At 37.4% G+C, this 26,205-nt stretch overlaps 1 protein-coding gene across 2 annotated transcripts in view; it reads right to left on the bottom strand.

The window, feature by feature from the left end:
• Nucleotides 1-26,205, bottom strand: part of fstl5 (follistatin-like 5) — a 100,982-nt gene that overhangs the window by 26,374 nt on the left and 48,403 nt on the right. For both annotated transcript variants that reach the window (XM_079479273.1, XM_079479272.1), the window contains exons 5-9: nucleotides 23,700-23,896; nucleotides 21,104-21,224; nucleotides 9,542-9,708; nucleotides 5,531-5,651; nucleotides 430-591 (exon numbers count right to left, since the gene is read on the bottom strand). In XM_079479273.1, the coding sequence (XP_079335399.1) occupies nucleotides 430-591; nucleotides 5,531-5,651; nucleotides 9,542-9,708; nucleotides 21,104-21,224; nucleotides 23,700-23,896 (768 nt within the window). The remainder of the gene's footprint in view (nucleotides 1-429; nucleotides 592-5,530; nucleotides 5,652-9,541; nucleotides 9,709-21,103; nucleotides 21,225-23,699; nucleotides 23,897-26,205) is intronic.

Here is a 26,205-nt window from a genome sequence, read left to right as displayed (position 1 = left end):
AGCTTGTGTAAAAACTGAAGCTGATAACTACTTGTAAATGCCAACTGAATAAATGCAGATGAATCACTCGTATTCTTAAAGTGTGCGATTTCTCTGTTTGAAATCCGTCATTACTTGTTGCATGACTTTAATTTTTGAACATAACAAAAAAAAGGTATTTTGAAGAATGTTGGTAACCAAACAACGGCGGTACTCATTCAATTCTAATGTATGGACACAAAACCAATGCAAGTCAATCGATGCCGTTGCTGTTCGGTTAAGAAAATTTTTCAAAATATTTTCTTTTGTGTTTTGGGTAAGAAATAAAAGTCATGCATTTATGAAATGACAAGAGGCTGATTCAACTATGACACATTTTCATATTTGGGTGAACTTTAACATGCAGGAAATTTGACGTGTGTTATGATGTGATATTATGTGACTTTTTACCCTGAAGCGTGAGTTGTTTGGAGAGTTTTGTGGTGATGTCCATTCCATTTTTCAGCCATGAGAGCTGTGGATCCGGGATGCCCTCAGCATAACATCGCAGACTGGCTGTGACCCCCGGCTCTCGTGCCTGGGTCTCTGGATACACCCGGATGACCGGAGGCACTATGAAAATACATACAACTAAATTAAAGGCGCAGTTTTTGATTTACAGCGGCAACTAGCGTTGTATTATAGTTTTTCAACAAATATCTCTGTCCAAACACAACGGTGTTCACCACAGTACAAAAAGATCTCGTCGGCTGCTGCAACGCGTCTTCTCATGATGACGCAGGGAAAAGGTCATGCGTGCATTAGAATGACTGTAGAAGGAGCGATGTCTTATTTATTACATAAAATAAAATGTCTGTGTTTAAGTAGAAAAAGAAGGATAAAAGTCAGACGGAGCTAGAAACAGTGTTAATATTTTAAAGACTTTCCAGCAGAGATGAGTAAGGATCTGCGGTACTCAGGCTTTTAGCGGAGAGAAGGATCGGCTTAAAATAATATTGTACACATCCAGACACTGGGGAGAGAGAGAGGGAGAGAGCGAGATCTCATTGGCGCTAAAACTGGAGAGAGAGAGAGCGATGCGTTTTACAGAGGACAGGGATAGGAAGAAGAAACGTGCGCTGTAGAAATAAAACATGGCCGCGAAGTCCTTGTATGTAGGCCTGCTCTGTATGTAGATATAAATAGCTTATTCTAAGGTATTACAAACATAACGGTTCATTATGTAAGGTCTTTATACACCTCTGAAGAAGTAGTTAACTTCGGTTCTATGTTTGTTTATTGGCTTGGCAAATAATAGAAATATTTCATTTAATTTATATAAATTTCTATTAGGGAATTTTTAGCGGTGTTGCATGCATTCTGACTTCTTTACAATGTTAAATGTGCCATGGTGAACTTGTACAAAAAACTAGTTGGACGTATGACGTAGTATTTCTGTGCTCGAAACACTCCCCCAGCATTCGTATAGGTTTCGTAAAGTTTTTTCAAACATGAAAATCTGATTGCGTAACAACTTTTCTTAGTCCCTTATTGGACAATTCTCACAGGAAAGCACGCCCACACGTCACCCCACCAGAGCGAGAAGAAAGAGCGCGCCCACGCGTCAACCAAGGAGAGCGGGAGAAGGAGCTTGCGCAATCGGTAAGTGAAACTTAGTCATATGTCAGTATTTTGTTGCCAATGGGTGCACACATGCTTTAGTTCTGCCCAGCACACGTCATTTGTTTTCTGAAATAATTGTAACGCTATATCTGTCTGTTATAAATGTGATAAAACAAAAGATGGTACAATACTCTTCTGTAAGTACTCAAGATTTACATGAGATATGCAGAAACTGTTTGACCAGTAAGGGTTCTTCTACTGGTAACCTTAAATAATACTGCCTAGACATACTGTAGTTTTAACTTGCTAGCTAGTATTATTTACTCTTTTTTTTGCTTTGTAATAATCCACCGGGACTCTATTCTTTGTGGACGTTTACCGTAAGCAGCCAGTAACATCTGATTATGTTGTTGTCTTTATGGCTCCAAATCAAATTTGTGAGGACAAAAACGGAACCACACGGATCAGAAGAACTGAAACTGACCGCTGCCAAGTCATCAATCTAATAATTGAGATCCATGAAATATTACTTTGGAAGGCAGAAACGAAAGCTAGGAACAATAAATAAAGTACTTTTCTTCCATTATTAAACCAGTTTACTTTTAAAAGCCTCTCCTATGAAGGTGATGTTTGGAAAGTGGTAGCAAGGTGAACCATGTTATAGCACACTGATATAATGAAATGTTTTGCTTCAAATAACAGGAAGTAGAATTTGAGCTTTAAGCCTTCAGGGACTCAACATGTTTTCTATTGAGTTCAGCTCATGATTGGAATCCGGTGTCATTAGTCATTCGGTGTAAAAAAGAGAGGTTTAGACCTATTGATGCTCCAAAATTAGCTCATAGTTAACGACCAGATTCAAATAAACAGTAAAACTGCATCTACTCATCTATTGCACTGTAACTTCAATAACTGCATTGATTAATCTACTGCTCTGTAACCTTATTAACTGCATTAACTTGTATACTGCACCGTAACTTTAATAACTGCATTAACTCATTCACTGCACTGTAACTTCAACAACTGCATTAACTCACCTATTGCACTGCAACTTTAATAGCCAATGTCAATAATTTATGCATACCTAAGTCACTTGCACTCTAAATTATTATCTGTTCATATCCACCTGTACATTCATGTACATAGTATATAGCCATCTGTATATATTGTTCATAGTATATACCTACTGTCATATTTTTATAGAACATACCTACTGTAAAATATTTTTATAGTCCATGCCCACTGTATTATATTCTCTCATATTGTATTCTGTATTTATTCTAACTGTATACCCTGCACTTGCTAACTGCACTTCTGGTTAGATTAAACTACATTTCGTTACACTGTACTTGTATATGTGTAATGACAATAAAGTTGAATCATCATCATCATCTAAAACTGTGAAAAGATTTCGAGAGCATATCGTCGCTGTACTGTCGAAACCTTGGATGTCCAAATTCGCTGTTTTTCAGGAAATAGAAAAAAGACTGCACTTTTTAAATGATTAAATCCTGTGTTTCTGAAGTGGACAACAAACCAGTGACAAACATACAGGGTGAATAATTATAATGATTTATGGTAAAATCACAAAATATGGAGATAACAAGATCTTCATAATAATGACATTTTATTTTTCTTCTTTGTCTATTACCTTCACATTAACACAATACTGTTAAATCAATGCAGCGTGGTCTCATCAGCTTAACTAGAAAATAACTAACTGGCTATCTCTCTCCTTCCATAGGCTTAACATAGAAATGATGTGAAATCCCTACGAAATGACTTTTTCTCTCTGTACGCGTGCGTGTGCCAGCGTCTGTTCTTGTGTGTATTTTATTACCTGGGGATTGAGTTGAGATTGTCCCCAGTGTGAAACACATCAGAGCTGACAGCTCTATCACAAAATTCTCATGGACCCTGGTCTCCTCCAATCTCCCTCCTCTTATTCCTTTGGCCTCCATCTCTTAGTTGTCTCTGTGTTGATTTTCTGTGAGAATAAGCCAGTGTTTTTACTCGGGAACGTGTACGTCCGCCATCACTGGACCGGATAAATTCTCTGTGTGTATTTGTTCCTCCGTGAAATTGAGAGTTAGATTTATTAGTTTAGGTTTCTCTCTGTCTCTCTCTTTGTGTGTGTCGACGTGCCCATTTTCGCGCAACACAGGGGAAGTGTGTTTTATTGCGCTGCTATTGTGTGTGCATTGGTGCTGATGAGCTTTCAGTATCCTCGATCAAAGTTTCCTCTCCATTTCACAACCTCTGAGCATCGGCAGGTATCTGTGAGCCCATCTGACCCCCCTTGTATTCCAAGCAAACACTGTTTTCTGAGAGCTTCTGCAGGTCTTACATATCTAAAAAGCCACAACTTGTATATAAAATAATGCAATAAATCGTCAACATGACACTGATAATATTTAAATATTTAATGCTTGAAGTGTTTTTGTAGCTTAATAATGTATTGTTTTTTTAATTATAGTCTTTTGGGAAGTTTCAGGAAATATTTACATACACGAATAATGTTGATGTATTTATTATTTTCTCCGCATATTATTTCATTTATTCAATTCATAGAATACACTACAGAGAAGTTTAGTCAAGGCAAAAGCCCACCTGTAAAATGAAGCCACATCATTACATTGTCATTATTTTAAATGAGAAAGGAAACAAAAGTTCAAAGCCAAAAGGTTGGGAGTCATTTGACCAGCAATGAGCATGCGAACAGCGCCGCCGCTCCCACCACGCGAATCACGCGCTGTGCGTAGGGCACCAAGTGCTGAGGGGGCACCAAAAATGTGACAGCAGGAGTCAGGATCAGAGAAAAGAAAGAAGAAGAAACTGCGAGATGACGCCCGTGCATGATCAAATTAAATTCGGGAAATGTGCGAGAAGTGCTGCTAATGATCGTAATGCCAACAGATCCCAGACCAACAGAGACGCTTTAGCCTCCTCGTTACAGCGCTCGTCTCCGATTCGGACCGACGTTGGTTTGAAGCCCGTGCAGAGCGGGGCGAACAACTTTAATTTCGGTGCAGCTTGCAATCTGAATTGAGATTTTACTGTTAAACATTGATCGTTTTTTGTTTTGCTATTCTGTTTACTGAACATGCGAATGAATCAAAAGCCGCCACAAGCTGAGCTAAAACTCCAAAAAAACATAGGAAATGAAGTGTGAACAATATTCCGTGGCTCTTGGTCATGAGAAAGCATAATTAGGTTAAGCGGGACCACTAGTGCTTTTGTGGCTCTGAACACAAAAGGAGTACATGTGTCACCCCTAATTAATTTCCCATTTCCTCCCGGCTCTGTCAGAATCAATTGCTAGGCAACCACTTTGGAAGCAAGGCCAATTGTTTTTCATCCAATTAAATTGTGATGCTATGAGTTAGGGGCCTTTTATTGTTTTGTGTGTCAATGAAAAATGGCTGGGAAAAGGTATCCCATCGGGCCTGCTGTATGCAAGTCAGGCATTCAGAGCGGTCAAACCCGGTCTGTGAACACTCGACAGTAATTGAATGCCTTTGCAACTGTGGTTATATGCACGTGTTTATCAAATTCTTACGGAGGATAACAAAAGCTCAACAACAGAATGATCTCAAAGACTTCAACCACAAAATCTGAAGGTTACAAAACGCAGAAAAGTTGTGGCATACCTGGCATGAAAGTGTGAAAGATAAGGCACTTTATATTTTGCACTAGTGCTCAACCTTGTGTCTAGAAAATTGTTTTTTCCACTTCTTCTCAACCTCCCTGGCTCCATTTCTACACAAGTCTACACACGTTTACTTTGCTGTCAGGTGTGGGTTATATGCTGGCCTCAGTAATGTGAAAACAAACTTTACTCGCAAGACTAATGTCATACATTGAAGGAATGAAATGCAAAAACAAGGCAAAAGAACAATAAGGAAGGTTTGTGATTGCTTGCCAGTGAGTGCGTTTGTGCATTACACACCATTAACCTGCAGGGTTTGCGTTTGGAAAAGCTGCTCATATCCGTCTGCGTGGCAGGTGTAGTTGCCCATGTGTGTTGTTGTTATCTTGGTGATGTACAGTGACCCATCATCTCCAAAATCCTGTAAACAACACAAAGCCCCCATCAGCATGTCCTTACAGAGAATGATTATGACAAACAACAACAGCACAGAGCTGGAAAATGTCAAAGTGCACAACAATCACAATTAGTTCAAATGCATATAAACAACGGAGTGCACGCACAATTCTGTGTCACAGCGTGTGTGTGTAAAAGAGAGAGACAGTGAGTGAGAGAGAGTATATGAAGGCAGCTATAAAACAGTGTATTCAATAGGAGCAGATTGCAGTGGACATTTGCATCAGTTTTGCTGCAGGCTGTCATTAAAGTGCTCAAAAAATTACCATACCCATAGGTCAAATGCCAATATTTGCTGGTTTAAAAACCCCATGTGAAGATTTAAAGTTTTAAAAGCATTATTTATGTTTTAAAACATAATGTTCAATAATCAGGATCAGAATGATCAAAATAATTATAATATAATAAAATACACATTTTCAAATAATGAACTGTATCTAACCACATTAGCATTTTTTTTCTTACTTTGAAAACAATGAAAACTATTTTTTTTATTTTTTTAAACATTTGGGTAAGGACAGTAATTAGAAAACTATATATTCGTTAATATTGTGTCTTATGAATGAATATACATTACCGGTGAAATGTTTCTCATCTTAAAAAGGTTTTGATCTGAAGGTGTATAAATGTCTGAGATTAGTCTTGTCGACAAAAATCTACATGAACAAATATAAACTTTATTATTACAGACTAAACTCTTATTTAATAAAAATGTCTTTGAAATGGATCACTTTGACTGGATATTGAAATAACAGAAGCTAATAAGAAGACAGAATAGATGTAAACTACAATATTTGATTGGAAAACAGACAAAACTACTGATCTAAAGGATCTGTCACACAGCGCTCTTAAACCACCACGCAGCACATCTATTATATAAGAACAAATTGATGAAGCCCAGCGGTTTGCCTCTGTGCTACCACGCACACTGAAGGATTGAAAAGTCTGCTCATTACAGGTCACAACCTTTAGCAAGCAAATAAACAAGACCCCTTCATCACCACGAGCCCTTAATGAGTGAAAACAGCAGTACACAGAAAGAGCATTTCATAAAAACTGAGAGACGAAACACAGGGGCCTCTGAATATGAAACAGAATCAGAATGCACAAAGACATTTGAAAGTCTAATGACAAGAAAGGAAGAAAGAAGGATCAGTGCGTCGAGCAGCAAACACCATCAGAGGAAAGAAAGCCTGAAGAAAATAAAATGTCATCAATATCCAAACAAAACCCCACGGAGGTAATGAATTCACACGCCACTGCTTTTGCAAGGTCAACTGGCCTTGAAATAATGACTCAGCTCTCCGACATCCTGACCACAGAAACTCTCAAGTGTTCCTTCAAGGACGATTCAGCCTCTTCATTTAGATTTGATTAGGCTGCAGCATCCAGATACAATCGGAATGATGCAAGAATGAAAATCCTTGCAGACTCACAAGTCTAAGAACTCATAAGAAGGAAAAACCACAAACAAGATTTCAAACAATTTAATATCTAAACTGTTTCTCCAAGACAACCTTGAGATGATGTGAAGAACTTCTCTTAAAATGGCTTCAATGCAGTAAGCAACTTCTTTAGCAACTTGTAGTGGCACTAATTCTCTTATACTGTACCTTGGAAATTTACAGTTCTAAAGTAGCTTCTTGAACAATACACTATATTACATTATGTACCACATGCCACTGCATAACAGAGCCAAAATGTGGCCAATAAACCTTACAGCGAATCAACTGTGGAGAAAAGAAAGCAAAAGCACTCAAAACAAATAAATAAATACATTTGTGCTGTTGTGCAGATGGAAATGGTTACGCATGCTTATTTCTGTCCCAAAGCAAACCATTGTCTCTTTATGTTTATTAATTTACATGTCCATGTTGTGTATAAAATATGAATATACACAATACCTGTCAAAGGTTTTAGAACACTTGAGTGAAATGTTTCTGATCTTAAATAGGTTTTGATCTGAATGTCACAGACAAAAATATTATTTTGCATTACAAACTAAAATTATATTTAATAAACATCCCTTTGAAATGGATGACTTTGACTAAATAATGAAAAAGAGCAACCAATAAGATCACAGAATAGATGGAAACTTAAAAAAGCGAGACTTAGAGAAATCAACAAGAAAACATTTCTGCAAATTCTAGGCAAAAGGTAACCGCATTGAAGACGCTAAAATATAACATAAATTTTTAACAATAAAAAAATATATTTTCAGTCACAACATACTGTAATTCCCATAGTCCCCTATTGTGTTATTCCACAGTTCTGATGAGCTACCTGTTTATCACAGGATTGAAAATAATCAAAATCTAAAATGTGGAAAAAATATGAATGAGTGTTTTAAAACTTTTGGCGGAAGTGAATGGGATCCGGCTGGAAGATTATATTCAGAAGTGTGAGAACATATTTATTTTATGCTCTTATTGATCTTAGATAAAGTTTTACTTTCTAGTTTATTCCCTGATTGTTTGAAGTAAAAAAATATTATGTGTTATATATTGGGAAAGTAGTTTAAAATAATGGTAGCGTGACAATGATCTCAGCTGCATCCCATGATGCAACAGTCAGCAAGCACCATCATTTTCAGATGTACACAAGATTAAATGAAGTTTTTTTTTACAAAAATGAAAGATTCACTGGACTAATGAGTTGAGAGAGAAAGAAAGAAATAACATAGCAGAGATAAAACACTTTTCTGTGGTCAAGGCTAGAATTCATTTGAAGGTTGTTGCAGTCATAAAGCTTGCTTGATGACATTAAGTGCTGACTATATATTTCTGGGATAAACTGCAGTGTGTCGGGAATGCAAATTTCACAAAGGTTAATCTCTTGCAATCTTCCCTTTGGCAAAAATGCACTACACTTTTAAAAAAAGTCTCAAAAAACGTTTTGTCGTCAAATGTTTCAGTCATCTTGTGGATACATAAATGCAACATTAACAGTATGTTTTCTGTATTAAAGGAACATTTCACACAAAACATTTTATTCTGTGTTCATTTACTCACCCTCGAGTTGTTCCAAATCTGAATACGTTTCTTTGTTCGGATAACACAGAGAAAGAGTTTTGGTGTGAAATGTTCCTTTAACTTCTAATTTCGTTCATCTCATCACGTGCAGCATATAACTACAAATACATCAATTGAAACGTAGGAACATTCATGCGAGTGAATAAATCATGATATAACTCTCTCTTAAATATATTAGTTATTCATTGTTCTTATTACAGAGGTTCTCCTGAGCATTTCTCTCTTAGTCCTCATTTACACGGATGCGTTTTCTTTCAAGTTGTCATGTTGAGTGATGTTGTGCCGCAGCGCAAACATTTGAAACATCCCTCATATCTCCATTTGGAATCAGAAAGCAATGTTTCATCATCTTGGGTTGGTTAAGGTCCCTGTAATTAATATATAGAACAACTTGAGCGTGGCACTGCCTGTGGAAGATGAAAAAGCCATCTAAAAAATTAAGAGACGCTGGTGCCTCGCTTTGATATTAAGCTCTTATTGTCTTATGGCTTTCTTTTCTGAAATTCCATCTGGCTTGGGTCTCTTTGTTGAACGTTTCACAATTCCATTACTTCAAAGGCAAGGTTCAGTTGAAAGCACATTAAGATTGACAAAGTGAATTGGATTGAGCGTCGCATGATCTCGCACCATGTCATCATCTACCTTTTTCAAATTTGACAAATGTATTGGCCCGAAAGCAATGCGGCTTGCTTTTCAACAGTCTTAACAAGATAGTTGATTGAAACACTTTCAAGTCATCTCGAAAGCACGCAAACACTCGACCGAATGGATAAAACTAAACTGTGACAGAGATGAAATGAGGTGAAAGGTCCGTGTCACTCACATTGATATCTTCAAGCTCCATCATGTTGAGGAAGTGGTTATTGCGTCTCCAGACAATAGGCGGCCGCTGGTCACCCGTGATGGCACATGTGAGCACGGTGCTCTGACCCACCGTTACCGTGGTGATAGTCAGCTTCTGGTCATCAGGAAGACTGAGCTGATAGACCTCTGAGAAATAAATGAGAGAAAGTGTGGTTTAATTTGGCACATATAGCCTTCATTCTTACTTTTCCAAGTAAATCTATAAGATGCTGTGCACGTCATCCATTAAAATCTTTTTCCAGCTCGCTTCCATCCATCAAGGTTCACACGAAATGATTACATTGTTCGACTCCTGTGGACTTTTGTTCTGGTGTCAATAATGTGCGTCAACTTTGTCATTCTCAAAGAGAATGTGTTTTATCGGTTTCCACATGAGTGGTGTGAATTTTACTTGCTGTGACTCATAGCACTTCATTAAAATAATAAACCACAGACATTTAGAAAAAGCTTAAGATGATTTAAAGATGGTTTCTTTGTTTTGCAGTTGGGTTGGTAATAACTGTACAGTATCAATGCATAAAATGCATGCTTATCGTCACATTGTTTTACGCATGCATACTTTCAATGTTAACATGAAAAACAAATGGTAAAGTATAACTGGCATGTCATGTCCTGTTAAAATATGTTGAAAAGACGGTATTCTGGCCGCGAAGAGTTAACCTGTCCTAATATTAAAATAGTGTCAAATATATGCAAATATATACAGTAAGCATATTGTTTAAATCAATATGAGTGTGAAAAAAACAACACATATTTCATTTCTGAGTAAACAATTGCTTTAAAAGGATAGAAATTCACTGTCATGTCGATCAAAACTTGAATAGACGGTTGCAGCGACAACAACATAAATAAACGGTATGTGGCCTAAACTTAACCTCCGGTAGATCTCCACAAAGAATCAATAACTGTTGAGTAGTTTTAATTGAATTTAATACAAAAAATATGAATGTACATTTATAATAATACATGAAATATAAAATAAATTGTTATATTTTAACCAAACACAGACCGAAACATAATTTCGGACTAGACCTGTGCGTCCGATGAAACCATCTATATGAATCTTCTGTCAAACACAAAAGAAGATATTTAAAACAATGTATGAGTGGTTTAGTGTCCATTCAATGGAAAGTGTTTACCAGCATTCTTGAAAATAATTTTTTTGTGTGTTCTGGAGAAGCTCATGCAGGTGAGTAATTGATGGAAATGTTCCTTTTTTCCGTCGACTATCCCTTTAACTAAAACTCAAATCTTACAGCACACACACACACACACTTGAGAACATCAGAACAGAGGCTACATTAAAGACACACTCCCCGAATAAATGCCCTGACGGTAGTGTATTTATGAGCTCCATCAATCAGCTCAAACTCCTTGGGAGATCTGAAGAGTCTCTAATGCTCTACACAACCAAAGACGCTGTATTGCCCTGGGCGAGAGTTGAGGTGGCTTTGAATCCCAACTCATAGCTTCACAACACTTTTTATAATGACCGTGATCGGCTTTGTGCTGCTCAAAGTGCTTGTCTCTGATAGCATTACTAGTTGTGAAATTAAGATTTTAATGACGGTACAAAATAACAGCTGTTCTTATGAGCTTTCTAGTAGAAACCCCAGCCAAACATAAAGCGGTTTATTATTAAGGGCTATAAAGCTATTTGACTTCACATGCAGGTTGAATATAATGATCTCGACTCCAATGACGTGTGTCATAGTTGGATAGATGTTCAAGGATTGAAAAAATCCTATAGAGCTCTAACAGGTGCCTGTTAAAATATGAAAAGATCTCCACTTTTTGCCTTTCAGATGAGTCGTACTTCAACCTTTTGTGTTAACTAAGAAAGAAAGCAACCAGCAACCAGCAACAAGCCTTTAATCCAGAGACATCACAAGAATCTCATTAAAACGAGGCAGTCGAGAAATGAACAACTTCGAAATCTTCCCACAATGCACCACGCACCGAGCACATTCATTCTCATTGATTTGATCTCCCTTCCGTGATCACGTTAATAACATCTCAAATGATATTGTAGGTGTTTTAATTAAATTCATGCATAGATACGCGCGCAAGTGGAAAACATAATCAGGCCAAGACAAAACAAATGGGAACATGGGTTGGGATATCTGAAATGATTATGCAATTAAAGATTCGGGAAATTATAACCAGCTTGTACGCAAAGACAAACATGCCTCTCGCCTCACAAACGGCAATTTTGCATTTCTGCGCCGCGCTCTCATTTTAAATTAATTTAGCAAATTAGCCGGCGATGCCTCTTTTTCATTGTGTTGCCCACAGCTCGTACAACAAATAACAGAAGCGCAGTTTCTGCAATGCTAATTTTATGTCTTCATGAGTGATTTTAGTTATGGGGTAAAGTTTCAAGAACAAGAGATTCATATTTAAATGTTTAAAGTGAAATTTCCAAACTCATAGGGTCAATACTGCTCTATATTGGTGCATGCCGTACTAGTCTATCATTAAGAATTCAACAAAGTTGAACAATGTAAAAAGAAGTCAACTAATAACTTGGCAACCACTGAATACCATAGTAGGATAAATTACAATGAAAGTCAAAAGTGTCTGAGAACTCTTTTCTTTCCGACCTGTACATTCTTAAAAATATCTTTGTGTTCTGCTATGGTGGCCAAGAACCGTGTTACAAACTGTGACAGACAGACAGTGTTTTTCTGTGCTGTAGACAAATAAATTTTTCCATATCACCAATATACCTAATGACCTGTCAACCAATCATTTTGTAAAATTTCTGTCAGCCCATGTCAAATGCCAGATCATGTCAAAAGATGATGGAAAAAACTGCGCGATGTTTTCTATTCTTGGAACATCATCGTTGATATTCTTGCTGTTATCTCTTTATGTTTAGAATTATAAGGTTCTATTCGACATAGACTTCATCTGACAAGACTCTCATAATGCAGTTGATGCCAAATAGTCAACAACGTCAAGAGGCTTGAATACAACAATAAACATTCTTGTGTTTTTTTAGCCATATTCATCTCTAAAAAGTAATTTGATATGTCCCACCTTCCGTGGATAAAACATCGAAACAACAATTAGCACGGCCTTTCATGCTTAACTTGAACAGGAAAAAAGCATCCTAAAATATGAAATAAGTGTCATAAAAACCATGTAAATGTAAATTTTTGACACGTTATTATAGACCAATTTCATGTTTTAACAAAAGTTATAAGTAAATAGTTTGTGTTGCTTGAAAATGTATTGCTTTAATTAATGTTTTGCAGATAGAACCTTATAATTCTAAACCGACGTTATTTTTCAGAATCAGAAGGTTCTATCTGAAAATCAGAAAATGTTGATATTGTACATGTGGAATACATTTAGGGTATCTGTCTTTTTCATGTCTAAAAGAGATTTGTTACTCATATAATTTTTGCTGTATGAAATACAAAAACTTATAAGCTCAATATCTCAAAACTATAAAGACCGCAGATAGAACCTTGTCATTCCAACGCGATGACTTGTTGAACACTTAAGGTATGACTTAAGAAACCTACTTGGCTTCAGAAGACAGTGATGAATTTATAATCATATGAAAACTGCTTGTTAGAGAGCTGTTATTTACTATCAATATTTAAAGGTCCAGTCCCTATAGACAAAAATACAAGATTATATGCACAACTGTCTTCGGGGGTGTATAAAGACCTTACATTATGAAGCGTTATGTTTTTATTACCCTAGAATAAGCTATTTCCATCTACACACACCACGGGTCCCCATACATGGAATTCCCCTTGTTGTTGCTACAGTAGCCCAAACTGCTCTACAGAGTGTGTTTCGTTCATACGTTATCTCTTTCGGTAAAGAAGCGAAAATGTGATGTCATTTTAGTCCTGAGTCAGCCACCGTGATGCTTCAAAAGGGAGGGGTGGAGAGAACCGTCGGTTGCAATTCGCACTAGATGCTGCTGAATGTCACGCACTGAACCTTTAAGGCCACGCAACCAGTCAATGTTTAAAACAATCCAAGAATCTAATAGAAATTCAATAGATGGGGTGCAACACATGTCTTGACCTTGCTCTTATAGAAACACACAAAAGAAACCCAAAAAATCTCTAATACAACAGATGCAATGGCTTTCAGCTCTTCCAAAGCCACACAATTGCTTTATGTGAAAAACTGATAAAAAAATTATATTCCCTTTCCCATAGCTCTCAAATCTGGTACGACACATCCAGAGGCGGCTTTATATAATTGAACACAAGCGAATAATAAAATAAAATCAGGTTAGAACAACCTGCAAGTCAATTTTATTTTGGGGCAAACTGTTTCTTTAAGTTATTGTCATTGGCAAAAATAAATCTAAAGGTTGACTAATAAAATTCCAAATCCTGACTGCAGTAAACGCAGCACGGTTTAAAAAGAAGGGCCTGGTGCATGTGTTTGTGTGTGTGAGTAATACTCTGACACCATCTCCAGCATTCAGTAATATCCTCCCTAACCATTCAATTACACTCCTTTGTGCCTTAATAGATCTGGAATTTGCTCCAGGGCGAGCCACTGCGTTTTACAATTCCCTGCAGGATTGAAAGGCACGTGGATGTTACAGAACAAGAAGAGCAAGAGATAGATGACGTTGTGTGTTTGTGACACAGAAAAAAGCGACTCTGTAAATAGCACCATGAACAAAAATGTAACTGCAAAACAACACACAACACACAAATAACATTGTAATGTCATAACACATAATCCAGAGTCAACATTGGTGATGAATGACAGTACAGTAATAGGTTTTGCCCTCATTTAGAGCATGTGCAGCAGATTCTCCCTCAGGACTACAACATCCCTCAAAGCAGCAGAATTAAATGTGAAGTGAACCTTTAATTCAGTTTAAGTTTGTTCCCATTACAAAGTGGAGATGTTTCTGCTGACAGAGGAACTAAAAAAAAAACTAAATCAAAAGTGGAGAGAGAACACAACAGCAGATTATGGTTGAATTTTCAGATCGACTCTACCAATGAGAACCAGACACTTGAATCGCTTTTCAATACGTACATTCAAATATAATTTTCAATCTATTGTAAAACTTCATTTACATAACCTACATAACAATAAAATAAAGCTAGAATGTATATATTTTGCCTCTCTATCGCCATCTCTGTTAGAAGAATTGTGGAGGTCAAAAGACATCAAACTGACTTTTTCAATAAAACCGTGCCTTACAGCTCCACAAAAAACCTCATTATAAGCTTACTGTTATGATTCAGGGAAGGGTAATGAAAGGATTTACTGTCTGACACTGATTTCTATGTAACAGCTCAATAACTGTTTTTTATTATTCACAAAAAAGTTACAGATCTTTTAGATTTCAGCACACTTAAAAGTGGAGACTTTAGCGGCACCAAGTGGTGAGGTTGCAAACAACCGCACACGCCACCCCTCCCTTTTGAAGCCCTACGGTGCCTAACACAGTACATTGATGTCATCACGTTTTGCTTTTTTTGCCAAAGGAGATAACGTATTAACAAAACTTAAAAAGGCTGCTGAAGAAACAACAGGGTGATTTCCATGAAAGGGAACCTGCAGAGTATGAGGATGGAAATCGCTCATGCCAAGGTAATTAAAACATAACGCTTCATTATGTATGGTCTTTACAGACACGCTCTGAACACACAGCTATGTATATTATATTGCATTATGCTAATAGCTCCTCAAAAAAATTACACACTGAATTTCAACCGTGCAATAAGAAACAACAAGTAACAGCAGGACCCAAATGGCCATATATTACTTGTGGTGATCCTTTCGAACAAGCAGCGATGAGGTTAAACGCCTTCAGTGCTAACCTGTGGCCCACTCATCCAAATCCCATTCGCCTCTCCTCTGCCCATCCACTAGTGCCTTTACGAGCCTGTAAGTTCTCTCTGAAAGCCCCAGACTCTTTTACAGGTGCAGTTCGACGAAGGCTGTTGAAAATAAAAGCTTCACCGTGACCCAATCAAGAAGCTAAAGAAAAGAAAGGCTGACTTCACCACCCGTGTAAAAACTCAATCTGCACGGCAGTCATCGGCGTGGCACCCCTGAGACACACTTGTATTAGCATGCCATCCCGGTACACACTTCTGATTGGGCTAATTGTAGCTCGCATTCAAGAGGGAGCACGCAAGAAAAAAGTCGAGGGAAAGACTCTTGGTTAAATTTGATAAATGAAAGTGTATTTCACACCGTATTACAGAGCTGTGAATCCGTCTTTCATTTGCTCCCTCGCTCTAATTTCCCACCTTCCTCTTTTCACACATCCCATATGGCAATCTTTAAAAGCCTGTATTGCTTTTTGCTGAAGTCAATTTTGTTTCAAGTGAGGCCCTGTTTCTTATCACACAATCCTCCGCTGCCAATGATATTGAGCGGCTCCTGTATTTGTGTGTGTGTGTGCGCTTGTCTGTTTAGCAGACAGGGCAGGTGGATTGACGTTTTCTCTGGAGGCATATCAGCTCTGACAGATGAAAAGAACGGCATTGTGGGCCGGCGTGGCGCTAAGTAATTGCCTTCTGACTCCACTGGGAGATGTAAATAGTTCAGAGCATGAAGCATACAGATATGCCAACTGAACACACATATCATGACACAGGTCCACAAAGATGCACAAAACAGCATGAAAGATTACAAGGGTCACACGAAGAAGAAATGATTCAAATGAACCTTTCTGAGAATCTGTTTATTCACAATGAATGTTGTCAGTAAGTAAGTCAATTTTAATGTAGGCCTACTTGCTTAATAACAATACATATTTATTAATACTACTAAGATTTTTTATAATATTAAATGTTAAAATGCCATTTGAAAACAATATGCTGTTCATAAGCAAAAATAGCCTATAATATATTGGTAGTTGACTAATATACCGTACGTGTGTCCTATGGTGAGAAAAACTGTTATTATTTATATTTATTATATTAAATAGCATATGAGAGATTTATTATTCTCTTTATTTTGCTGTCACACCATAGGACACATATTTGGCAACTACCCATGAGTGTGTGCGTGTGTGTGCATATGGAAGTACAAAAGTCTTCACACATCTGTAGATCACAGTTTTCTCAGATCCAAATGAATGCATGTTATGACAACATGCTGCTTCTATCTACATTAATGAAGAATCATTAAAAGCATCCATTTAAAACTAGACTTCAAAAACTGATTAAATTGATGCTAAATGCTAGTCATTGCCAGTCTTTTTTCTCACTACATTCGCACAGCTTGCGAGGTTTACGCATCATGAGGTCTGATCCTGATGGAAAAACATGATGAAACAATAATTGTCATCATAAAGTTATAAAGGAACCATGTTTTCAGCTTTAAAAGAGTGAGCTACTCTAAACCCAGACAAGAAATGGAAATGGTCCCAAGGGCCAGAAACAATGGCCAGACGCACTTCGCATGTCTCAAAAGTATTTTTTATATAACATGTGATCATTGCTGCCATAAACAACAGTCGCAGATAAAAGGCTGCGAAGAAGCAAAAGAGCATCTTTTGGTAATGTAGTTGCAAAACGGAAGATTCTTTGATCATTTACTCAGTCTCGTGTCATTCCGAAACATGACTCCCTTCTGCAGAACACAAAAGAAAATATTTTGAAGAATGTTGGTAACATTGACTTACCTCAAAATATCTTCATACAAAGTCATACAGGTTTTGATCAATAAATTATGACATGGTTGACATAAGACACTACACTAAATTCCTCTTTCTTTCAGAATATCTAACACTCCATCTATCTCTGGGGAGACCAGACACTCTCCAAACCCAAACTGGCCTCTTTCATGCTTTCATGGCCTGTCACCCTCCATCAGGACTGAGATCTAAACCCATGTGATAAATTCCCTGAACAACAACAAACAACATCAATGCTGACAAGTTCTGTGCACTCACACATCTGTAAATCCCAACAGAGTAGAGTCAAACTATTCCATAAAACTGAAGTTTACTAAACCTTCCAGTCCAGCACAGAGCCGGCCCTCCCTATAAGCGAACTAAGCAACTGCTCAGGGCGTCGCCGCCACCAGGGGGCCCCCTGGAGCACATTGAATTACAGCTTTTTGTTATATATTCACAAAACACACATCCGTTTTCTCACGTAGGACAGTACCCACAGTTTTTTCTGTGGTGTGTGTCAAAATTGGAGAAATTACTGAAGCAACAGTGCAATAGCAAAATAGGTGAGGTGGCCTCTTTAAAGATTTGGTGGCCTCCGGGAGTTACTGGTCACAGAACCGGTCACGTCTTCAGCTTTTCAGCAAGAAGCTTTAGTTATAAAGTTGAGATTGCTCATATTAGACAACTTTTTAGTGATTACCGATAGAAATGTTGAACATCTGACAGTATCCACTGATGCAAACAAAAAAAATGCTGATTTAGATGAAAAATATGCAATTTACGTGATTCCTGTCGTTTATAACTATCTGTAAATGCAGCGTTTTATTTGGGAAAGGTAAAGAATAATTGTGTGCATATTGTAAATTAATTTAATGGTTATCTATATTCTTAATAAAAAATAAATCATCCTCTTGGGCTTTGTGGCTTCAAAAGGGCGTTTTGAAAATTACGTTTTTAAATAAAATCTTTGCAAATAGTTATATGCATTGAACAATAAATCCCAGAAGCTTTGTATGGTATCTGCTGGAAATTTAAAGGGACTGTTCACCTAAAATTGGTGAATGTGAATGTTGGTGAATGTTTATGTGGTTTTGTTTTTATGACATGCCTACATCCCCAAAACAGCTACAACTAATAGAATTGGGTGTGTTAGGTCTAAAGTGTGCGTGCAAATAATCAAACATTGACAATAATCGATTGTATTGGTGGGGACCCCAAAAGGGTTGGGCCGGCTCCGATCCAGCATGTAGCCTACAAACCTCAACACACTAAAGTGCACCAACGCCTTTACACTAAAGTGTTAGTATGCTATACCTACAGCCCAAAAATTGTGAGACACAATAAAAAGGAAGAAAAGGATTCGCAAACACTAAAATGCAATGTGTCCAAGCACAAAAGTGAGTTATTATGCTGAATTAAAATCACTCGTGAGTTCAACAAACATCTTTGGAAAGCTTTGACAATAAATAATGTTGTTTACAATTGAAAACTCACCCATCGCAATATCTACAGACACAGCCAAAGTAAATGTGAAAACAAATGATTTGACCTCTGATTTATACGTGGAGTTAACAGGATCAATGTACGCCAGAAGTACTGTATAGTAGAGGACTGAACTTATTGATAAAAAGGATTCGGGCAGACTTCCATGCGATGGAAAAAGCAGCATATCTAAAGGTAAATTACACACAGCAGATCAAACTAACTTAAAGGGACAGTTCCCCTCCCCTTTGTTCCGATGTACACAGAGAAATATATTTGGAAGAATGCTTGTAACCAAACAGTTCTCGGCCATCATTGACTGCCATAGTAGGAAAAATTACAATGGTAGTCAAATGTGCCCAGATCTGTTTACTTTCCAACATTCTTCATAATATCTTCTTTTGTGTTCCATGGAACTAAGCAATTTTTCCTACTGTGGTTGTCAATGGTGGCCAAGAACTGTTTGGTTACAAGCATTTTCCAAATATCTTTCTCTGTGTTTATCATAACAAATACATTTATTCAGATTTGGAACAACTTGAGGGGGAGTAAATAAAGACACATTTTTTTTTTGGTCGAACTGTTCCTTTGACACATGTACTTGTTAATTCTCACACACATCTCTAGCACTTGTCTTATGCACTGTTTATAAACTAGTTTTAAGAAACTTAAAATAAAAATAAAAGAAACAAGCACGCACCATTTTAAAAGCAGCATTAAAAAAACATTTGTTGAAAGAGGAACTGGCTAAAAAAAGTGTGAGGCGGAGCTCTCTGAGGACATCTGACAAAACGTCTTGTTATCTTTTTGTTTTCAAGTTGAAAAAAAACATCAAAAGTAGCGCTGCATTTTTTCGGTTTGCCTGTAGGGCTGTTCCCGCTTCCCCCAGACTCCCGCTGTGATCGGCAGAAGGGCACGGGGGCAGACCGAGGCAGCGATTTTCATTCCGAAACCTTCCTTTTCCTGTCTTAAAAGCTGCTTTATGTTCAGAAGCCCGGTGTGTATCGGAGGGAATCTCACAAAAGCGCCCCACGCATTATTGTCCCTTTTTCAAACCCTCCTGCACCACACAATTCGTGTTCCGTTTAAATGTGGCCGTCCTCTGAGAATGTCGGTGGAAATTGAGTTAAATTGAAATGTCAGAGGAAGATGAGACTAAAAAGGAAAATGAGAAAGAGCGGCACGCTGAATGATGATGTAAAGGAGGGAGCATTATGAATTTTGCCTCATTCAGACTCAGAGAGTTTCTTAAACGCCTTTCAATATTTGTGCAACATTGTCGTATCCATGTATTAGGATTTTGTATTTCATAACGCAAGACTATCAATTGTATTTGTTACTTCCATTTATTAAGTATTAAGTTAGAAATGTATAACAATCTTTCTACAAAAAGCATATAATTGGCTACTCAACAAAAACTGGCACTTTGACATAAACGTCTTTTATAAGCTTGATCGGCATTGATAATCCATATGTGTTGGTCGTTCATCTTCCCAGGCTGACACAGATTCGCTGTAACTAATGTTACTTGCATCTTAAGCTGTGAAGTCAATGAGTGTCTCAGTTTCTCTTCAGTAAATCTGTTAATGAGGAAAATCTGACCCAGGTCATCACTGTTCAGTGACTTATTGAAAAATATCAGTGTAGACTTTAATTAAAATCTAACCACAACCGTATTTCCATTACATAGTGTGTCCACAGTCCAAACCCGTGACAACCAAGCAGCCTTTTTTACGTTCCTATTCAAATGATCCCTTGATTTCAAATTCTGGAACCGAAGGACGCTCCACTTGTTGTTAGCTTGCAGTCTTAACAAAATAGGACTGCAAAATACAATAAAGAAAATAAACAAATATACAGAGTGATCAATATATTTCACAAACTAATGAGTGTTTATCATTCACAAATCCTCAAAAACTAGTTATTGGGTCATAGCAGTCTAATGAATCACTTCTTTTTGATGCACTTCTCCCTTCACTGATATTTCTATTTGAAAACGTGGCTTTGAGGAATGTGCTTATTGTTGGCTCTTCGGACAAAATATTAAACCCTCCATTATTTGTATGTGGCTTTGGATAAAGCTGTCTGTTAAATGAAAACATTTAAATGAATCACTGACTGAATAGTACAAACTCCTTTAGAAACCAATGCCAGAAAGAATCTATTCTTCTTCCATTGAGAATATGGAAATGACATGAAATTAAAACAACTCATGCCTGTAACCAGAAATGAAAGCTATTTTTTTCTATGATTTTCCATCGTGGACGACACAGAGAGAAGCGTCACAGCTTCTAAATGCTCATCCGCTCCTGACAGTGCTGATCACGCAGCTTTAATTTAGTTTGATCTCTATTTCCTCTGTGTTAAATTTGTGTACATGTTAAACAACCTTCAGTCAAAACTCACCGAAGGCAGCGTAGAACTCGTCTTTAGTGAGGTGTTCATCATCGTTGACGTCATTGTATTTGAACAGATCGAACAGCGTGCACTCTGATGTTGTCCTGCTTAGACCTTCCTGCTTGATGACCTGCATTAATAAATAAATAAAATAAACCTGCATTAATAAACAAATAAATCCTCCTCATATTTTGTTGTTAAGCTTTGCATTCATTCATGTCAGAAGAACGGTAAAATTAGGCAGAGGGTAACATGGACAGGTTATGTGAGATGATCTAATAACAACCATGAAGGAAAGAAATGTCCTGATATATACTGTACAGAATCACTTAAAGTAAGAATAAAAATGCTGTGTTGGGCTGTGACTTGATGTTCAATGTTTTGTCAAATCTGGGATTACAAGTCAAAAACTAAAAAGAATTCAAATGAGATTCCCATCTGCATCTGATATTGTGATTCCTGTTGGCTGGCAAGCATCTGGAACAAAGCAGGATTTTCATAACAGTTTTATGCTGAAAGACATTAGGGATTATAGCAAATGTTGAAGAGAACATTCATCTATGCCAAAAATATCGGATGGTAATTACAGCTAGTGAGAAAAGCTGGAGGGAATGGTGCAAATAGTGCTGATGATAAGGCTTAGATTCACTGTGGATTACTAATAAGAATTATAAAATATATGAGGTGTGAAGAATCATAATCAACCTTTTACTACAAAAAACTGCTGCAATTGTTTTAAATAATGAATAATGAAAGCGTATATAAATGTAGTGTGATATATAATACAGATGCTGATCTTGTGCAGCCTGTTCTCGTGTTGTTTTAGGATATTGCTTTTTCCAGAAAGCTTTGACACACCTGGTTCTAAGCCTAACCTGAACTGATTCACAATGCATCTAAAAGCAGACCTGCATGTTCACATTCAATCCTGTCATTTCAGTATCTGCTTTCTCTAATCCTCTTATAGAAACGTTTTTACCAGCTCAGAAACCCACATATGTCGACCTTTCTCTGACCTCTGTTGTTATGCATTGTTGCTAAGTACAAACAAGTGAGAAAACTTTCAGACACACAGGCACAACATGTTACTTGTTGTGTTTACCTTTTACATCACATCCTATAGAAAATGCATTTGATCACAAACCAATCCCACTTTGACTTACTTTAGAATCATTACCAATGTGATCTGGACATACATTTTGGAAGTTGAAAAGTTGAATTTGGAAATCTTGTTTCTGTCCAATGCGGACAACAGAGAATGAAAAAAGTGATTGTTTTGAAATGATTATTTTGGAGCGAGTCTGTTTGATTATGTATGGCATTCCTGATATATTTTTGTGACAAGAAAACATGTTCTTGTTTAAAACATGTATAAATGTAATACATCTGCAAGGTTCATGGTCTGCCTATTCAGTTTATGGACAAAGATCATTACAGGTGTAGCAGAAGACCTGCTTGAACAGAATACGGATCTAGTTTAACTGCTCAATTTCAGCAGAATGTTTGGGTTTTGCTGCGTTGTGTGCTACCCATCCTCAATTAACTTTCGACCCGCACACCTTCATGTCAAAAGGCCAAACTTCTGTATTCAAAAACGGTCCAAAGTTTTTGATTTTACCTTGTCTTCGTTCTGCCATGCACGAAAAGAGATCCATTCGTCTTCCACAGAGAATGAAGAAATATGTAAATGACACGAAAATATAGCACAATGAAATTGAAATGGCTCATGCCTGTAACCGAGAGTGAAAGTGCGTTCAGAGTTTTCTCTCTGGAGAAATATGAATAAATTCATATTTTGCTCATTTTGCTGTGTGTCGTATCTCTATGGACAGGTGTAATATTTCTGCCGCAGGACAAAATAAAGCACAGATGACCTGGGATCAGCATATAGTGAGTTATTAAGAAAGAGACATGCTCGCCGCCTCATTTGGTGTTTCAAATGAATGCGGTAAAACATTGAAAAAAAGACCCCAAGCATTCTCAGTTTAATTAAATGTAAAAAATATTTATATAATTGATTTTGTACACAAGCAAACCAACACAGATGTACAGATACTAGTCCGGTTACCATTTATCACCAATCCTGAATTAAGTTGTTCTGAGAGACACACTTGGGTTGTTTTCTTGCTCTAAAAAGATTGTGAACACACAAACTCATATGCCACTTATTTAATATACGATTTTTCTATTTTTTATGTGTGGATGCTTGGAGAAATCGCTATACTCCAACAGCCCAATACGTAAGGATTTTTTGGGACAGTAGTTTTCTATGCCAAATTTCACTGATTTCACACAAAAATGACAGTAAAAAAGAAAAATGTATTCAAGTAATTGAGAAAACTACTCCAAGTGACCTAAAATATTCTTATCGTGGCCCTGAGGCACCCCTACAGTTTAGTCCTGTCATTTGTCTCTTCTATGTGAAAATTGGTCTGCAATTTAAAAGGAACATAAAGATGTTTCTTTATGAGGAAACCAACGTCAATTTCAATTTCCTCATCTGTAAGTCGCTTTGGATAAAAGCGTCTGCTAAATGACTAAATGTAAATGTAAAATGTAAATGTAATGTAATGTAATGTAACATTACACAGGTTGAAAAACGTACCTGTGAGAGCTCACTGCTGTCAACTCGTCCATTACCATCTGCGTCAAAGCGCTTGAACATCATGTCCACCAGACGCTTCCTGGTCGCCATATCTTTCTCGTGGCTACCATGGTTACCGGGGGTCAAGAATCTTTGAGCGTGCAAGTCCAACATCTTGTTCTTCAATTTTTTATAATCTCCCAGACGACAGTTATCATCTGTAAAGAATGCAGGAGAAACAGTGGTGAGACCTGTGTATGTGGAATAGAACTGGTTCCATAACATCACTTATTTATCAACACTGTGCCAATACTGTATGAAGCTCTACCACAAGTGGTCGCGTGAGGCAATCGCAGCTTTGTAATGAAAATAAATGATAGGTATAGTCCAATAGTCCAAAAACAGTCCAAAAAGAATGGGAATGTGTTCCCTGGGAATTAAACTCGCAACCTTACTGTAACTAGAGACATATTATCAAGTTACTGTGGATTTAGAGTTTGTACAACCATGTGGTATATCTTACTATACATTTAGATGATAGTACACAGTACAATCCGATATGGTTGGTTTGGCTGATGGTCTCGTGTCAGTGTGCGGCTCTTCTGGTGTTAAGAAGCGGCACTCCGACGTGCCTGAGTATTGTTCTCAAGTTTAAGTTTGAACAATTTACTTTGTTATCAGTGTATTGATTTACATTGCTAATCACGGAAAAACCAGTGAATACGCAAGCAGCCAAATTCAAATAAATAAAACTTTTTAGTTTATCATCATTTTAAAAAGAGAGCACGGTGACTGAAATGGCCGTCCTAAGCGCAGACACTGCCATTTTAAATTATGTGTTCTGAGTATCTCAAACCAAAAAATGTGGAATGAAGCCACGCCCACTTTACCTGCACGTAAAATAACGCATTCCTGGCGGTATTCTTTTTCAACTAAAAAGCTTTATACGCAGGCTCTATTTGAATGGCTACACATACATTTTAAAACCTATATAATATTATATAATAATAATAACATTAAATGCAATTAATACAGATATGTTGTCTATGCTGTTGCAGCAGGTGCTTGACATGACATCACTGCTGGTGGGAGGGGCCTATCTTCGTGCTTTGCGGGGGTACTCAAGGATTGCGGTATGCAACTGAATATGCAGTATACTGATATACTGTAACATACTTTGTGTGACTGGTAAAAGACTGTTTTGTGTTTCTACTCTATTAAAGGTAAAGCACATTTAGGGTGCAAATGATAATAAAACCTGTGAGTATAAAACTGTTTGATGATAACAGTCCATTCTTAATCTGAATAAACACAAAATCTTTAAACTGTGAATGACAATAGAATGACAAATATCCATGCTGCATTACAGTGCTGATGGGCTGCAAAAGAAATGTGTTACAAAAACACAGCTAAAGAGAACGAACCCCGTCCACTATCAATCACGTCAGAGAACATGTTAGATATATGAAACACACTTGAAACAATGACACTCACGTCAAAATTCATTTGACAATATTGAAAATGGCTTTATCATTATACATCTCAGGTTGAAAGTGTGGCATCTTATGAAAATGTTGATGCTGTTTCTATGTCGTAAGCGAATGATAATAAAAAGCAAAAGACATAAAAGCAGGAAAGATTCTCAGAACCACCTGCTTTCTAAATACTAGTTTCAATGACAGACGTCAAGAAAGTCACAGTTTCATAGGACTATCACGTACTGCAGTGTGTGTGCATGATACGCTGAGATATATAAACACATCTGTCCGAGTTTGTGTGTGCACGTGGCTTTTCATTCGCAGCTCAGCGCACATCACAAAATGGCCTCTACTTTGACAAGCAACAGTGGCAGGAAAGCTTCCTTCCTTGGAAATGGCAAAATGAATAAAAGATAAATGGCTGTCTACCATCTACTTTGCCCAGGGGAAATGAAGGTCAATGGCGTCAAACCTGCATGTGCTTCTGCATGTGTGTGCGGCACACGGCACATTAGCATTTACATTTTTGGAATGGAGGAAATCTCTGAAAGGTCCCCTTCCAAATCTGCTGTCATTCAAATCCCTAAGGTATACGGTATAAGTCAGAAGAAAGAACTGAGAGGCTTCTGTTGTACTTCAGCTTGTGCAGACGGCGAACATTCATATTGCATCATTGACCTTGAAGTTTCCAAGCAATGTTTCTTCTTCGCCATGATGTTTCTCATGTGCAGTAGGCAGACTCAAGAAAAAATTAAAGGCAGCTATGGTTTCTAGAATCTGTGATAAAAATAAAGGGCAACGTTTCAACTGGACTCCTTGTGCTTGTGTTTTAGCATGGAAGTGAAGCTGCGCGAAACCCTGCGTGTGGAAATCACAGTGCTGATTAATTCGCGAGACCACGTGCCAAGCGATCCGAGTTCATAGTGGTTCATGGCTGTAAAGGGAATTAAAAAATCATTAATGCTTCCCAGAAGGTCATGTTTGGGCTGGTTAACATGACCCATGCCAATTTTAAAAAGCATCCTTGTCAATTGACAGTCATTCAAGCT

Source organism: Barbatula barbatula (genome assembly GCF_947034865.1).
Source record: "Barbatula barbatula genome assembly, chromosome: 18".
Taxonomy (NCBI): Eukaryota; Metazoa; Chordata; class Actinopteri; order Cypriniformes; family Nemacheilidae; genus Barbatula; species Barbatula barbatula.
The sequence above is the reverse complement of the archived record's forward strand: the minus strand, read 5'-3'. Positions and strand labels throughout refer to the sequence as shown.